Raw genomic sequence first — 17,171 nt, 5'->3', positions numbered from 1 at the left:
GGGGCGTAAGGAGTAATAAGGGTGTCCAACCGCAATAAAATAAGCAACTGGGCTGGCGGCTGTTTGTTCAGTCTACGTACGATATGATTTCAGGACAGGCTTCCCATGGCTTTAAAGGTGCGGGATAGAGGGTGTTTGACGCATTGATATTCTAATATTGGCTTATAGTTTATGCTTCTTTTCCCCACTTGCAATCCTCCTAAATTGCTCCTGTGGAATCCCGGCATTAAACCTTTCCAGGCCTCCGAAGACCTCTGCAACACCTTGCGCGTCTAAGATATCTCTATCCGGCTTCCTGATCAGCGCCTTGATTTTAGTCAAGCTATCTCCAATGAGATGATCACCTAGTCTATCCTCGATTTCCTCAAATACTAGTTTACGGAACTTCTCGTCATCGCCCTTGCCGCATTCGAATATCTTGTTGACGAAACCGGTTTGCAACAATTCCTCTGAAGTTATTCGCTTACTCATAATGAGTGCCTCATTCGCTTTGCTGATACCAAGCCGTTGGACAAAGGCCCTCGAAGCTCCTCCTTCAGCGACCAATCCAAGACTGGAGAAGGGAGTGAGAAGAAAAGTGTGAGGAACGCAATAGATGAAGTCGGAGAATGCAATTAGGGCAGCGGAGAGCCCAATCGCAGGCCCGTTGAGTGCGGTGACTAGGATTTTAGGATGCGTGTAGAAGGCGTGTGTGATGTTGAGATTATTGGCTACGAAATTCTTCAGCCAATGCCGGGCTAAATCAGTGCCATCTGGTTGGTCTCTGCTTATGCCTACATCTGCTCCTCTAGATTTGTATGAGGATTCGTCGATACATATAAAACTAGAGTCCATGAAACTTACGCAGAAAAGAATCGTCCTGAGAAGAATTAGCCGTGAAATATTTTTGAATGCTCATCCTACCTTTCCCTGTTAACACTGTTACAAATACCTCATCATGTGTTGCTACCTCCCTCATATACTTAGCCAGCTGGTAATATTCATCTTGATTTAAAGCATTGAGCTTCTTCTGATTATCGATTGTGATTACAGCAATTTTGCCATTGTATTCGACTGTGACTGAATCTGACATGATGTATATATATCTTTGATCTGTCTGAATTTACTATGTCGATAAATATTTGTGAAGAAGGCGGAGAGTAATAGTAACCTCCAAATCTGGGGAAGTCTCCCAAGCAAGAGACGTTATCCGGCGTGCCTCGGTACGATATTGACGACGATGATTGGCTTAAAGTGTTACAAGGGTCGACTGTCGGAATTGTGGGCCCAGGTACAATCGGATCTTTTTCGAACGTTACGACTTGATACAAGCACATTTAGGACATTGTTGAGGGAAGACAAGACGCAACACGAACTAAAGAACTGGACCTCTAAATATACGACTCTTCCTGCCATTTCTCAACATGGGGGGTCCTAATCTGGAAGTCTTTAAAGTACACTTCCCCTGATCTGCTTTGTGCAATTTGCCCCTCCACAATCTTGCGCCGTCCTAATTAACACTGATCATAGTTTGGCATGTACATCATGTTTCCAATCGCAATCATGTATTACTACGGTACCAATCTCGATAACCAGTTCGCCGTTCCTGGGTTTTGGCCCAAGCCTGAGCAAACGAATCGGATTCCGTTCGAGAAAGATGAGATACGAAGTGAGCTTGAGAGGTTGCGGCAGAGGCGATTATATTTGAGGGATAAGAGGTTGAAGGCTGAGGGTAAAGGAGCTGGCGATAGCTCTGCGGGCGATTCATGATTTATGGGGTAGTGAAAGAACTATGCGTCGCGTTTGAAGCTGTGGGTTTAAAGAGATCGCGCATGCGCGGCATCTACGACTCTGGAACCGCATATGCGATATGTACGAACAAAAGATACGAGGCAAGCTGAGGAACTCTGAAGTACAATTCTAGGGCGTTTGGGATTGGAAAGCAAAGGCGTACGAGTGGTGTTGATAATAAGCAAGACGGAAATGCTCCACTAAAATCTTATAATTACAGTCGGTGTACATCTAATCTACAGATCTAATGGTCTAGGTATCTCTCTATCGGTCTATGAATACAGCCTGTCTTGTATCTCCTCCCACTCATCGTCACTCAGGTTTCCTTGTGCAACATTTGCATATATTGCCGAGACATCCCCATGGTCCTGTACTTGATCGAGGAAGTGCTTCAGCGCTGCTATTGCCTCTCGATTTGTATTATCCAAAGGCGATTTCGTCTCCTCGTTGGCGTCCCACACAATCTCTGCGGTTTGGACTTTCAAGCCCAATTTTTCTGTCAAAGTTTCGGCTGCAGCCATTGTATTGTTTGGCTCTGTCCATACGACAATTCCTCCGTCCTGCGTTACGTCGAGGGCGCCAGCCTCTATAGCCTCATCCAGAACATCATCAACCCCAAGATTTTCGTGCTCTTCGAAGGTGATTTTCCCCTTCTTCTCAAACAGATGACTTGCGGATGTAGACAACCCACCGGCCTTCTTTACTAAGTGTTTCAATTCGTCGAGAGTACGTTTGGAATTATCCGTTTCGGCTTCGATAATCATGCTAACTTGTGCTGGCGCCATCGTTTCCAAAACAACATTACTCAGTGCAGCACCAGTAGAACTCTTGGACTGGCCTCGGTTTATTGCTGCCTCCATGCTAGCTTTCGGGAATCCAGCTAAATTTTTGTAAGCTTGCTGCAATTGATCGTGCTGAGGAGTGTATACCCCATCATATACCTTTCTTCGCGATCACCAGCGCGTGAGCTAGTCCAAAATTAAAATTCGGATCAGGACCTCCAACTACATTACTGTCAGCAGTCCATATCGTACCAAGGGCAGAAGGTGTGAGACCTTTGGAGGCATATGCGATTGCTTGCGCCAGGATCCCGTTTGCCTTGGACCTTCTATGATCCGTAACTCCTTTCTCGTGTTTGATCTTTGACCAACGACTGTGACCTGATTGAACGAAAGACGTTGTAGAAAATTTGAGACATCGTGAGCAACCTGAGTTGATGGTAGCAGAATAGGACCGTAGTCCTCTGGAAAAGCTCGCCATGGCAAATTGTATTCTGGTTGCTTGATTTCAAGATCAACAATATTTTGGTAGACAGCAAGAGTTGACCCGGGGTTTTTCCGTGGGTAGACAATCTGGGGTATTATTGGAACATTTCCTCGTCTTCGCTGCCAAATCCCTTCGAAAACAATAATCATTCTCACGTCCTCTCCGACTCCCCAACGACGTGTCAATGTCCTCAACAAACCTCCCCAGTATTGCGAATGGTTCCCAAGCTGCCTTACCCTCGCGATCAGAGCTGGCCTCTACTCCTGAACTAGATGTCAAGAAGCTACAGTCGCTACCTTCCGAAAAGCAAGACATTTACCTTCTACAATTCGTTTCGACTCTTACGAAACATGTCGAAAGTCTCGAACCTGACGACTGTACGGCGCAGCAACTTTATCTCAAAAAGGAGCTATTTCAGATTCTCAATCTTGCTGCCCCTCCCCCGACGAGGGTGATTCGCAACAATCTCGGGCGATGTTTTGCACATATACTTGGAAAGGGCGACAGGAAACTCTTGTTTGAAACGATTAATGATTTGGTTGGGATTATAAGCAGTGGAAAGGCAAAAGCTGAAGGGGATCTGAGGCTAAAACATGCGGCTGTCTACTGTTTAGGAGATGTCTTTGCCGCGGCAGGGGACAGCGCGATTGGACTACACCCTTTGGCATGTTCGGCGCTTTTGAAGTTGCTCAAGTATGCGCAGAACAATGCTGGTTTGCGAGCGGCCATATTTAAGGCATGGGGGAAAATCGCCAGAATGATAGAGGGAAGCATGGACGAAGCCATGGCAAGAGATGCGTGGAAGCAGGCAAGGGCATATTCCTCCGGCGACAAATCAGCACTCGTACAGATTGCCGCTTGCCATTGTCTTAAAATGCTATCGACACATACTCCATATTTTGATAACAGCAGCGACTTCGAAAACCTCAAGGCGGCTGTTTTTAAGGCCATAGACTCGCCTATTCCATCTGTACGGCAAGGCGCTGGCGATTGTTTAGCTGAAAGTATGGTCAAAAACTATTCAGAGACCCCTTTCTTGGAAAATGACCTTCCAAAAATCAAAAAGATCAAGAGAACCAACACGAAGCGCCAACCCACCATGATTGGAGCCGATGATGAGGAGATTCAAAGGCCCGAGAGTCCTGGCCCGAAGAAAAGTCAGGTCATTGTTTTCACACTGGTGGATATGCTGCGCCAGCTTTCCAATTTTTACACCAAATTCTCGACTAGCAGTAGAGCGAGAGCAGGTATTGCTGTGTGCTACACCAGGATCGTGAAAAGCCTGAGTGAAAGGACGGTGGAATCCTCCTATATGAAAATTGTGGATCATCTCACAATTGACGTTTTGAGTCACGCAAATATTACAAATAATAGATACCGACTACTGACGACTCGAAGATTTGTTCAAATCATATTGGAAGACGTCATTGGAGCAAAAATTCTCGGAGAGGCTGGTCAAATCGATGCTGCCAAAGCGCTCATAAACGATATTCTAAAGAATTATCCTCAGGTCATCAAGGAGCGTCCAGAACCATCGAAACATGCATTAATTGCAGTTCTAAGCGCTTTGGCATCACTCGTAAAAACGCTTGGGTCCGCTTCAAATGCTTTCGCAGAGTCCTGTCGAGATGGCTTGCTACAAGTTCTTCAGCATCCAAGTTATACCGTCCAAATTTTTGTATCGCACTGCTTGCGGACATTCGCTCTGGCATGTCCTCAGCAGTTGTTACCTTGTTTAACAATCTGTATGAATAGTGTTAGCAGGGAGCTGACATTACTCAGTACGGGGCGAAACTCACCTCGCAGATGCATTGGTTACGCGAATGGCCTTGCGGCAATGATTAGCACGGCTCCATTGCAACCTTTGTACGGTTCCGTTGATGTCAATAGTCGTGTTTTGTCACTTGCTACAGGCCTACTGAAATCTAGCAGTAAGTCTGAACTTCGGATATCCAGCACACAGATACAAGTGGCTTGGATTTTAATAGGTGGTCTCATGTCGTTGGGCCCCAACTTTGTCAAAATACATCTCTCCCAACTGCTGCTCCTGTGGAAAAATGCCCTGCCGAGACCATTAGCGAAGGACAACACCTCACAACGAAGTTATCTCGAGTCATCCTTTTTGACACATGTCAGAGAGTGCGCTCTTGGTTCTATATTGGCTTTCTTGCAGTTCAACAGTCGGCTATTAACCGTTGATGTATCCAAGCGCATTGCTGCAATGCTTCAAAACACAAGCGCATTTCTTAAAACTATGCCCAAAAAGAAGACAACCGAAGATATAACTCAACGACTGACGCCTTCGCTGCAGCTGCAGGACTTGGATCTGATGGTCCAGCGGAGGGTGCTACAGTGTTATACAAAATTAGTCAATCTCAGTCCTGCTGGTGGCAGCGAGGCTTTGATCCAATCAAATTTGCTAACGCTTGCTGTTTCTTTCTTTGCTGACCCAGAGAACTACACTCCCAGTACACTGAGTTCCTCCATCGCAAACTCCGCCAATACATTTGACACCATTTGGGATACTGGTGACAATTGTGGCTTTGGTGTTACCGGGATGGTCCGCGGCTTTAAAGTCAAAAGACTTCCAAATCAGCATGACGGCCAGCAAGATGAGTGGGCGGGCGCAACAGGCTATGATGCTGCAATTTCAAATGTTCTACTATCCCCAATTTGCAACTCCTTGGAGCACGATTCGTTGTCTTTATACTTAGGAACACTAGAAGACATTGAATCTCTGCCAGATCCGCCTGCCACTGAAGTTGTCAATATAGCCATTCAGCTGTTTGCTATTGCGTTTCCTCTTACGCCGGCCAAAATACAAGAGAGTATTCTTGAACAAGTCACAAGTTTTATGTCGGCGGGTTCGCTACAAAGGGATCCGGGACGCAGAGCTGCAATGAATGTCAACATTTCTACGGCTCTCTTTTCTGCCTTGAAGGTGGCTACAAAAGAGACCCAATCTCCATCTGGAGATATTGGTAATCTGGCTGTCGAGAAATTGATGCAGGAACTCATCCGGCCGTTCGTTATCCATACCGATCAGTATGTTCGTAGCATCGGATACGAGGCTTTGGCGCGGCTATGTAACAGTTCCGGCAATGCATACACAAATGCAGAAATCAAATACTTGATCGACACGATTGTTGCAAATAGAGAGCCAACCGCCAGAGCAGGCTGCGCTATGGCACTGGGATGTATCCACTCCCAAGTGGGTGGCATGGCGGCTGGTTTTCATTTGAAGACCATTACGGGGGTGCTGATGTCTTTGTGTCAAGATCCTCATCCCACAGTCCATTACTGGGCCCTGGAAGGATTGATTCGTGTTGCAGATTCCGCGGGCCTCACGTTCTCTGGCTATGTCTCCAATACATTGGCCATTGTTTCTCAAATGTATGTGTCTGACACACACAACGAGTCAGTTGCATCGGCACCAACATCAAACCTAGAATTGGAGCTATCAACGACTGCCAGTATCTCAAGATGTGTTGACTCTATGATCAATGTGTTAGGACCCGATCTACAGGATATGACAAGTACTCGCGATTTGATTCTAAACCTAATGGGCCAGTTCCAAGCCGAAACTTCCACACAAGTATTAGTGGGCAATTTGAAATGTCTCGAACATCTTGCATTATACGCACCAGGTCATATGGTCTTCAATGATTACGTTGTCTTGTTGCAGAAGGAGCTCAACTCTATCCATCCGCAGCTTAGGGATATTGCAATCGATGGACTATATAATCTGATGAAGCGTAACTCTGAGGATGTGGTAAAAGCAGCGCAAGACGGATTCGAGGATGAATTATGGCTGGCACTTGATTCTGAGCCAAGTCATGATGGCATCCGAAATGTCATCAGAAACTGGATGCAGCAGTCCTGTCTCTCAGAAACGGCTCGATGGTTACAGAGATGCCAGGGAGTGCTGACAATGACGAGATCAAAAGCCGAGGATACCGTTGCAGCAGCTACGAAAGTAAGCGCCGTGCCAGATCTGCAAGATGAAGAGGTTGCTGGCTTTGCTGCTGCTGGAGGGGTCTCAGACGATAAAGGTACCGCAACTGATTCCGGACGAGAGCCGCTGAGATGGCAAGTTCGAACATTCGCAATGAGTTGCTTGGGCGAGATGTTTCTGCTCGTTAGCAAAGCCTCGTCTGCAGATACTACGACACCTGCTGAAATGGCTCTACAAAGGCGTGTTGCAGACGTCATTCGTATGGCTTTTTCTGCTTCAACGTCAAATGTCGTTGAGCTACGCGTCTGGGGCCTCAAGATTATTGATGCAGTCCTCAAAATGTTTGGCAAAACACCGGATCCGGATTTCTCTGAAGCACCATTATTAGAGCAATATCAAGCTCAGATTAGTTCTGCCCTCACACCCGCTTTTGCAGCGGACTCTTCTCCTGAACTGGCGTCTGAAGCTGTCAATGTCTGCGCAGCTTTCATAGCTACTGGTATTGTCACTGACATTGATCGCATGGGACGTATCCTAAAGACGCTCGTGCAAGCTTTGGAGAACTTTTCAACGGAATCTGAAGTCGCGTCTATTGGTGACCTTAAAGGGCTAAGCTCTAACGCCCAAGTGATGGTGAAGATGTCAGTCTTCTCAGCTTGGGCCGAGCTTCAGGTTGCCAGCACAGAACAACGATATCTAATTGATGTTTTGAAGCCTTATATTGGCACCCTTACACCACTTTGGCTTGCATCGCTTAGAGAGTTTGCACGATTGAGATTTGAACCAGACATTTCAATGAGTTTAGGTCCTCCGTCCTTATCAGGTAGTTTGGATAGTATCTACTCTGCTCTTAACCGCGAGACACTATTGAGGTTCTATCAAGAGTCTTGGTTAAAATTGGTTGATGCGATTGCTAGCTTGATTGAACAAGACAGCGAGTTTGTATTCAACGCCTTAGATGGGAAGGAGACTGATGCGCCAGCCACTAATGGGCTCTCAAAAGGCAACGACATCAACTATCGAGATGAGCCGGTAGCTTTCTTCTTTGTCCTGTTTGGTATCGCGTTCGAAGCTTTGGTGGCCAGACCAGGAAGCGATGCACTCGCTTCTAAAGAGCAAACCTTGGAAATTCTCCAGGCTTTGAAAAAGATCCTTCACCCAAGTGTTTCTGGACACGCGATCTATCGCGAGGCGATTTTCTCAGAGACTATGGATCTCCTCGATCGTCTGGTACTTACCGAAGGCTTAGATGTACAGGGAGTCATTGTCCAAATTGCCCGTGGACTTTGTATATCTCATCCTTCCGCCACGAAAGGATCGGATCCTGAAAATGGAGATTTGTCGGAGGACATCGAACAATTATTTGAACTCACCCGCATTATTGTCCTTGTACTTGCAGGCTTATTGCCAAATCTCATTGAAGCTAGGCAACCGGCTCGTCACCAGATGACAGATGAAGCCGTATTGCTTGTTCGGCTTGCAATGAACGCTTTGGTGGATGCCTCCGAGGTGTTCCCCTCTATTATCAAGACCGACCTTCACGCATGTATCATTCACATATTTGCCACTGTGCTAGGCACAGCAAGTTGTCAGGCTGTAGTAGTTCCCCAATCTCTGCCTATCCTCAAACGCTTCATCAGCAGCATATCTTCACCAAGACAGAGCAAACGGGACGTTCAAGAAACTGATCTCACTCAAATCCAAGGGTGCCTCAAGCGTTTTTTGTCGATTTACCTTAACGCCCAGAAACGCGAAACGGAGGCATCACTGCCTTGTGTCAAAAATACCCTGCTAGCCTCTACCCTACTCCTGACGAGTGGTAAGAACTACATGTCAGCTAGCGAGCCACTTGTTGCAAGGTTTCTAGAAGAAGTCGTGGACTGTCTTAGTGACCGCATGGTAAGTGCACTAAATTTAATTCCTAATTCTTCAGCTGACCATTATATCACAGACCGCAAAAGTGGCTGCCAATTGTATTCGATCACTCCTTCTCCAGTCACCCAAAACTCCTGCTGATCAGAGCATCGCCCGATTTTTATTACCTCGTCTCATTGCGTTCGTAACGACGGAAACAGAAGACCCGGAAAACGCCAGATCGCTTGTATCTCATGCGCTTTCGACTTATGTCACAACTCTCAATGGCTCGCAAAAAGGTCTCGCCATGTCAGTCATTATGCCCACATTACTCTCACGTGCGAATAAGGAAGGGGAAGGTGTCTACCAGGAAACAAGCAGTAGACTTCTGGAACTCGCTGCGAATGACCAGACTGCATTCAGAGCTGTAGTGGGAAGCTTAAATGAAGGGCAGAAGAGCTTCATGGAGAGTGTCATTGTTGCCGGCAGGAAGAGTGGTCCTGTTAGGAATGTTGAAAATGCCGATAGCGAGGGCAGAGAACCGACAATTGCGCTGCGGATGAATTTTGGTGGTTGATAGTCGGCGATATGTTAAACGGATACCCAACACAATATTGTTTGAAATTAATAATCAATTAGATGAGTCTACCAATTTCTACGAAGTACATGTCTCTTTTCTGAAAACGAGGAAGCGATGGACGTCATACAGTTTAATTCATTAGTCATCGTCACTCGTATCCCGATCGTTTTCACGGCACTTGAAGCTCTAGCATGACTCGTTATCCCCCACTTCTTATCCATCGGCTTTCCGAGGAGCTATGGTGGGGCAGTTTGATTGTTTTCAGTATTTCATCACCAATCCTGAGCTTTCTACTTCATCAATTGATCAACATAGATTTCCCTCTACGCTGTCGTACCTACTATCGAATAGTTTTCATAGCCCAATATGGCTCCTGCTTCGAAAAACAAGCAATGGATCTCCGCTCAAGATGGTCTCGAAAACCTCAAACAAACAGAATCAGAAATGCCAGTTCCAGGTGATGATGAAGTGCTTGTGCAAATTAACACTATTGCTTTGAATTATCGGGATACAGAGGTTGTGATGGGGTTATATAATCGTAAGTGAAAAGCGATAACTTGGGAATTACATCAAACTAAAACACTCCTTCCAACTCAACTCGAAACACCTTTCAACAAGCCAACAAATTCTAAAAATTTACAGATCACAAAACCACTGGCGGTCCTACAAAATCCATAGTCCCCTGCTCAGATATCTGCGGCACAATCGTAAGCTCCAACTCCTCAACTTGGAAATCAGGTGATCGCGTCCTCAGCATCTTCAACCAAAGCCATCAATCTGGACAAATCGTCGCCGAGGATATGAAATCCGGCCTCGGATTACCACTCGAAGGCTGTCTCCAAGAATACCGCGTCTTTCCCGCTTCAGGTCTTGTGAAAAAGCCAGATTATCTAACCAATGAGGAAGCGTGTACGCTTCCCATTGCTGGGTTGACCGCGTGGATGGCGTTGAATGGGATGAAACCGATGGGAGATTTGGATGCAAAGGGTCAGACGGTACTTATTCAGGGGACTGGGGGTGTTGCGGTTATGGGTTTGGTTTTGGCGAAGGCGTTGGGTTATAAAGGTATTTCTCCTATTGAATCATAAAGTCCATCAAGTACTCACAAAATACAGTAATCATAACCTCATCCTCCCCGACCAAACTCACTCACGCCACAGAGCTCGGCGCAGATCACACCATAAACTACAGCACCACAAAAGACTGGGATTCCTCAGTTCTCTCCTACACCTCCGACAAAGGCGCCGACATTATCTTTGAAAACGGCGGCGCTCTCACCCTCCGCCGCTCCTTCAACTGCGTCGCTTTCGGCGGCCTCATTAACTGCATCGGCTATCTTTCTGGCAAAGAAGATGCCCCCGGGGATAGACTTAATACTAATGTGCTTGCTTTAATGCGGAACGTGACGTTGAAAGGCATTTTGAATGGTCCAAAGGATCGATTTGAGGAGATGAATCGCTTTATGGAGGGGAAGAGGGTGAGGCCGGTTGTGGATCGTGTTTGGGAGTTTGGGCAGGCGAAGGAGGGACTTCAGTATTTGTTTAAGGGGGGGCATTTTGGGAAGGTTGTTATTAAGGTTGCCTGAAGAATTGAGGGAAATCCGATTCTTTAGAAGTAAACGTCAGGTCTTGGCTTTTTCCAGCACTCTGGCTCGCGGAGGACAAAATAAGTGCCAGTCACCTGCCTAGTAATCTTGGACTAAATAAGAATACTTCGAATAGAGCGTAAGAAGTCTTATTTAGTTAAGACAATTAACAAAATATCTTATATTGTTCTAAATTAATCCACTAAACGACGATATTTCGTCAACATAATCGAAGAAATACCGTGTTTCGACTACCGTTTATTTTGTCCACCGCGAGTCTGGGAGAGAATGGTCAAGTTGAGTTCAGTGTGTGTAGGTGTGGAAAGGAGGTCAGAACCAACCTGTAAAATATACGTTTTGGAATGGACCGCATAAAAATAAATACTTCACAAGACTATCGAGATTTACAAACATGGGATTTGGGTCCGAATCGTTTCGGCTTGTTACCGTGACTAAGAGATACGAATTAAAGAGTTTGATAGATTTCATCCAATACTGACCTATTGTACGTGCATGTACCGCCACTTTCACGAGCAATCTTAACAACACCACCAAAAATAAGTTCGGCAGAAAAGCAGGGGAACCACCAACACCAGGCTTCAGACGTCAAACACGCGGAGCATACTAGAACACCTTTCAATTCTCCTCATTACACCGGCCATTCGACTAGAAAACCCCCAACTCTACTCATCATTCTGGCCATTCGACTAGAACACCCTCAACCCTCCCCATAACTCTACCCATTCTCAACAATATCCCCGCCAATCTCTAAAATTCCCACACAACCTCTCAACCCCCCACCATGCCAAACACTCCCCCCTCCTCACCACGCGCCCAAAAAACCACCACCGTGCTTTCCACCCCGGAAACCCATCTACCCCTCGAAACATGGAAAGAACGGCTCCTAGGCAAGACCTTCCAGCTCGTCGATGCATCCGGTATTTACCAGCTGAAAGATTCAAACGTATGTGGTCCGGCATCTCGTGTTTTTAATTCCTGATTGTGGTGAAGGAGCCTGAGATTAGATGGCCAGCGATGGTGGAGTTTCTTGGTCCGGGCATGTTTCAGGATTGTGATTATGAGCCTGAGAGGTTGAGAGTTTTTCTTGATGTTAGTGGGGTGGCGAGGGGGGTTGAATATGGTTGATGGATTATGAAGCTTCATGAGATTGTGATTTTTATACGCAAAGGATCGAGAGATGGAAACATGCTGAAAGTCCATGTGGGAGATTCATCGCATAGAACTTCTCAGAAAACTAAAAGCACTTTTCTACCTCGAGTAAACTACTCGAAATCCCAAGCAATATTATAGCATGATGTGACAGATTTAGAACAAAGCCATCTGAATATTCAGCGGAAAAGTGATATTAATAAACCCACGCAACGAGGTGGCTCGCCACTTCTAAGCAACCTCTCCCGATCTAACAGGATATACAAAACGGGCACTTCCCCTCCAACGCCATGCATTATATACATTAACACCCCATCTACTCATCATCATCCGTCTCCTCCTCATCCCTAACAACAACCAGACATGATTCCCTCGAATACCATATCCTGCGCTCCTTCGCGCCCAGCAGCGCATCCATCATAGTCCTGGTATTCGCTCGTGGCCTTGAGGGTGACGAGGCATCTTTGACGATTTCCAGCGGTGTTTGTTGCATTCGAGCTTCTTCGATTGAGGCGCTGATTTCGAATTCCCCGCGACAGAGCGCTGTCATGCCGATTTTAATTTCGGTGCTGCTTTTGGCGGGTATGGGTGGGATGCTTTGTTGGAGGACGCCGTTCCAGACAAGTTTCTTTGCTAGCTCGAGGGAGGCGTTGTGAGAGGGGCTTTTTAGTGAAGGTTGGATGCGAAGTAGAGGTGATAGTGGCTCTGTCATGCGATTGATAACCTTGATGCTTAGTTCCGAGAAGCTGTCTGTAGATACTTCATGCTTGGAGATCGTCCCACCAGTGCCATTCAGGAGTAGTTCAATGCCTATATCCTCGACCTTAATTGCATCAATCATACGCTGTGTCAGTCGTATACCTCGAAGCTCAATCTCTCCTGTCCTTGTTGGACCTGAAGTGGTAGTCCAAGTTGCCTTGACCATTTTCAGAATTTCTTCCCGATACCAAAATGCTTCTCTGCTGTTGCGTTCAGACTCTGCAGAAATTCTGCCCGTGCTGACCACAAATTGCCGAGCTCGCGAAGGATCGAGGGCAGGAATTGCTGCTGCTGGGTCTTCCAAAAATATTCTAGGTAGAGGAAACATAAGCCGTGCTGTGTTGCCAGGTAACACCTCTTCCTCTATCACGTTGTGACTTGCAATCGCCAGGTGGACATTCAACCGAGATGGCCATATGTTCCTGAAATCGAAGAGAACCAGACAGTAATCATCCGTTTTCAGGTTGTCATTTGGATCGCTATTCGATGATGACTTCGACCAGAGCGACTTTGGAACAGTCCCTGTCAAAGGCATGAAATCTATTCTTGACAACTCTACGCTTGCATTTACAGTAATCGTCACCGGAAGGCTGACTTGGCGGGTATAGAAGCGCTCTTGTACCTCGTCTTGCGGTACACCCAGATGCGAATAGTCGATCTGGACCATTGCATGAGTGAGACCGGGTCGGCCAAGTACTTCAATCTCAAAAGTTGCAGTTCCGCCAGCCTCAATGAAAGGCTTTTTGTCACCTTCTTGAACAACGCGCAAGGCTTGCTTCTGTGCAAATATAAGTTCGCACTCGTACAGCTCTGCAGGAGACGCGTCTCGGCTACCCAAAGCGTTCTGTAAGGGTGCTTGTGTAGAATCCTTGAAGGAGAATAGCAATAAGTCTACAGGAGACTCTTTCGACAAATTCTGCAATGTGACAGAAAACTTGCGCTTTTCGCCTTCAAGAACCATAATCGCTGATTGCGACAGTGTTGTAGACTTCACCACAACGACCGGTTGCTTATCAATGACATTGAGCGCTAGAGATATAGGTTTTGGTGGCAGCATCGGCGGTGTGTTAACTAAGGCTTTGGAATCAGTGCTCACTGGCCGTTCTTTGGGTTTGAAAACCGAAGCCACCCCTATGGTTTTCACTTTCAAAGCCCTTTGCGGAGACCATGCCTCTTGAAAGATAGGGAATCGCCGTTCACGACAACCTTTTACAGTGATTATACATCCAGTAATCTTTAGCTGCCCTGCAACTTTGGGGGTGCCAGAAACGGTCAGTATCTGAGTTCGGTAAGGGCCGATCGTGGTTTTCTGTGTCCCTGAAACGAATTCAACGCCGTCTGACTCCAACTTCAGGCTCTCAAGTTCAATATCGAACTCGTAAGGATTTTGTAGGGTAACACGAAATATGGCGCCTTCACCTGAGACGAGCAGATGCTCCACTGCGCTTGCATCCGGCGCTTTCAAAAACGGATTGTAGATGAATGGGTTTGTTTTGCTTGTAACGGTGACAGCTGTCGCACCTGGAAGCTCTTTTTTGGTATGCGGTATAGGTGTCCTGGCCACAGGTAGTGCTTCGAGTTCGACACCACGGACAAGGAATTCATCCCAGTATTCAGCATGTAGATCTTTGACGCCAAGATGTCTTGCTGCACTGAGCGTCCTACTAATATTCGTTGCAAGTCTGACTTGCTCTTCTCGTGTCATTGTGGGAAATGCGTCTTCGTTTCGAGCGCCTGGAGCAATGCCACTTCCTACAGTTCTTAGGAGATCTGCCGTAAATCTTAGCACACCATGAAAATCAGGCAAGGCCTCAGCAATATTAATGCAAGAGCGTAGAACGTCCATTTTGAGATTTCTTCCTCCAAAATAGCGAGTATTGGCATTTTGTACTATACGCGCAATAGCTGCTTCGTCAGAGTCGTCTTGAGCAACCGCGTCAGAGTTCAGCTCAGAAGCAACGACGCCATAAGTTGAAGTGAGAAGCCCAAGGAATTTATCGACGCCCATTTCAACATCGCCTTCGCCGAGATCAAGAGCTCCAGCGCCATTGTTGGTGCCATTCAAGGAGTTTATCGCAGCCAAGCCAGCAGCAGGGTGAACACCCATCTCTGCAGCGCCTTTGATGCGTGCCTGGACTAGCCCGGGTATCAATACAATGACAAGCTCACGTAGCACCATGGCCTTCTTCCTGTAGTAGCCAAGCATTCCTAAGATGGAAGCTATACCACTGAGAATGATGATACGATCAACAAGAGACAATGATTCGGGGGATGAGCTAGCTGTAGGTAATGCCCGAAATAATGCGGTCGTGATTTCGGTACGTGTAGGTCGTATACCAAGTCGAGGAGGTTTCAAGTCAGGCATCTGCTGAAATGGGGTACCACACACCATCATCTGTAAAACTTCATCGTTGATGAATCCACCGGAAAGGTGCACAAGTGCAGACAGCTTGGAGAACCGTACCACCGACTCCGAAAATGGAAATTGTGGTAAGGTCTCCCCAGTATTATTGGCCGCTCTCGCATAGAGATTCACTATCCGATCGAGTAACTCTGGGAGCAATAATGCAAGGTTTCGTAGCGATACAGCACGACTGCTTGTTGGATTTTTAGAGTCGCTAGCAGATGAAGCTTTTTCTGCTGTAACATAGCAGATTTGAGGAATTTGAAAGTCCAAGCCAGTCCAGGCTTGCATCAACATACTGACGAGGATGTAGTCGAGGGCTTTGGCATGCCATAAATGATCAAGATTATACTTTGATATGGAAGCAGCCTCTGTAAGCTCACGTATGGCATCCAGCCATCTTCCAGCTTGCAGGTAAAGTGATCCAATGACTATACCGATACGACCCTTGCCAATGTTTCTGGATCTTTCACTGATGCTACCGGGGCCAAATCCTTGAACAGAAACTCGATCTCGACTTGTTTCTCTTGAAGATTCACCGCTGACTAGACGTGAGAATGGCGGTTTCTGTGAAAGTTTTGCATCTGGATTAGAGCCAACAATTTGATCAAATGCTGTAGGAAGTTCAGAGTTGACTCCACTAGATGGAGTCGAAGGTCGGTTAGGTGAGGATGTATTTGATTCTGGTTGACGAAGCTGCACAGGCATAGACATTCGTGCACTGCTGCGATCAATCTTTGCTGCTGGGGAACCTGAGCGCGGTTTTTGATTTGATGAAGAAAATTGAGAATTACGTCTGGATAGTTCTGTATGAGCTGTTTGCCATGCTGTTCCGTCAAACTGTCGATTATTAAGTTGGGAGTAATTTGGCGACTCTATCGTATGTAATGCCTGAAGTGACTTTGCCAAAGTTGTCATTTCTGCCAGCAGCAATGAAGAGATATCACACATTATGGTTTTCATAGTTGTCCGCTTGCATTCTACCGGGGGAGGAACGGGCACAAGTCCATCTGGAAGAGCTCCCGCAGATGGTGACGGGCGATAGTCGAAAAGGAGAAGCTGGTGGACGAGGCCTTTGGGGTATCTATCTCGAACATCTTCCAAGTCCTGTTCCAGCTCTCGCAAGTTATGCTCCGGTTTGGGAGGCCCGTTTCCATTGAGACTTCGTCTCACATGCCCGCGATATGGTATCTTGTCCAACTCAGCACCATCTGCGATCGCAAGGAAAACTAAGGGTTCACGGTAAAGCTCGAACGGGGACAGCGCCGTATGGGACGGGGGAGGATAGAACGTGGTGAGATCGTACACTATGCTACCCGTGGGAAACGCGAGGGGCGAGAACATATCTATTGCTAATTAGTTTGGGTCTATTTGATCATGGACAACGTTGAATCTTACTCCTGTTGGGTCTTCCATCCGGACTGATATCCCCCAGTTGAACAACATTTTCTGGTTGTAACCTTTCCACAAAGCTCAAGAATCTTGCCCTCTTAATCTGTCCGATTGGCAGAAGTACCACTCGTACTCTCGCAGGAGCAATAGGCGATAACTGGTCCAGCATTCTAACAACATTTGGTATGCGCCTGGCCCTTCCCACCAGATGTTAGGAGGTGATAGAGGAGACGATGGAGGGGTTGCGGTATCAATTTGGGTGGTTCATTTTTGAGGTAATGATGTTATCGAGATGACGGGTACGAGGAGGTACGATATCGTAATTGGGTTTCGAGTGGTATATTAAATTTGGAGAGCCCTTCCAGCTTCTTCAATCTGCTCTGTCCTTCCTCGAAATACGGCAGAATTTGGAATGCGAAGCTGGAAACAGCTCACC

At 46.7% G+C, this 17,171-nt stretch overlaps 7 protein-coding genes across 7 annotated transcripts; 4 read left to right on the top strand and 3 right to left on the bottom strand.

Annotated features, from left to right (window-relative positions):
* Positions 1-162: 162 nt before the first annotated feature.
* Positions 163-1,072, bottom strand: GLAREA_01047 (ClpP/crotonase; the record flags this gene model as incomplete). Its single annotated transcript, XM_008085805.1, has 3 exons — positions 163-787; positions 844-859; positions 904-1,072. 3 exons carry the CDS (start codon positions 1,070-1,072, stop codon positions 163-165), a joined length of 810 nt encoding a protein of 269 aa, XP_008083996.1.
* A 452-nt stretch (positions 1,073-1,524) lies between these two features.
* Positions 1,525-1,749, top strand: GLAREA_01046 (uncharacterized protein; the record flags this gene model as incomplete). Its single annotated transcript, XM_008085804.1, has 1 exon — positions 1,525-1,749. One exon carries the CDS (start codon positions 1,525-1,527, stop codon positions 1,747-1,749), a length of 225 nt encoding a protein of 74 aa, XP_008083995.1.
* Positions 1,750-2,042: 293 nt separating this feature from the next.
* Positions 2,043-3,030, bottom strand: GLAREA_01045 (YebC-like protein; the record flags this gene model as incomplete). Its single annotated transcript, XM_008085803.1, has 2 exons — positions 2,043-2,650; positions 2,712-3,030. The coding sequence occupies 2 exons, from the start codon at positions 3,028-3,030 to the stop codon at positions 2,043-2,045; spliced, it is 927 nt and encodes a 308-aa protein (XP_008083994.1).
* Positions 3,031-3,220: 190 nt separating this feature from the next.
* Positions 3,221-9,422, top strand: GLAREA_01044 (ARM repeat-containing protein; the record flags this gene model as incomplete). The annotated part of the gene is made up of 2 exons (XM_008085802.1): positions 3,221-8,890; positions 8,943-9,422. 2 exons carry the CDS (start codon positions 3,221-3,223, stop codon positions 9,420-9,422), a joined length of 6,150 nt encoding a protein of 2,049 aa, XP_008083993.1.
* Positions 9,423-9,791: 369 nt separating this feature from the next.
* On the top strand, positions 9,792-11,010 carry GLAREA_01043 (NAD(P)-binding Rossmann-fold containing protein; the record flags this gene model as incomplete). Its single annotated transcript, XM_008085801.1, has 3 exons — positions 9,792-9,963; positions 10,068-10,490; positions 10,541-11,010. 3 exons carry the CDS (start codon positions 9,792-9,794, stop codon positions 11,008-11,010), a joined length of 1,065 nt encoding a protein of 354 aa, XP_008083992.1.
* Positions 11,011-11,812: 802 nt separating this feature from the next.
* On the top strand, positions 11,813-12,156 carry GLAREA_01042 (uncharacterized protein; the record flags this gene model as incomplete). Its single annotated transcript, XM_008085800.1, has 2 exons — positions 11,813-11,974; positions 12,022-12,156. The coding sequence occupies 2 exons, from the start codon at positions 11,813-11,815 to the stop codon at positions 12,154-12,156; spliced, it is 297 nt and encodes a 98-aa protein (XP_008083991.1).
* Positions 12,157-12,496: 340 nt separating this feature from the next.
* On the bottom strand, positions 12,497-16,904 carry GLAREA_01041 (uncharacterized protein; the record flags this gene model as incomplete). Its single annotated transcript, XM_008085799.1, has 2 exons — positions 12,497-16,689; positions 16,742-16,904. 2 exons carry the CDS (start codon positions 16,902-16,904, stop codon positions 12,497-12,499), a joined length of 4,356 nt encoding a protein of 1,451 aa, XP_008083990.1.
* Between the last annotated feature and the right edge of the window lie 267 nt (positions 16,905-17,171).

The sequence above is a fragment of the Glarea lozoyensis genome (genome assembly GCF_000409485.1).
Source record: "Glarea lozoyensis ATCC 20868 chromosome Unknown GLAREA3, whole genome shotgun sequence".
Taxonomy (NCBI): domain Eukaryota; kingdom Fungi; phylum Ascomycota; class Leotiomycetes; order Helotiales; family Helotiaceae; genus Glarea; species Glarea lozoyensis.
Note: the sequence above shows the minus strand (reverse complement) of the source record. Positions and strands in the feature narration are given on the sequence as shown.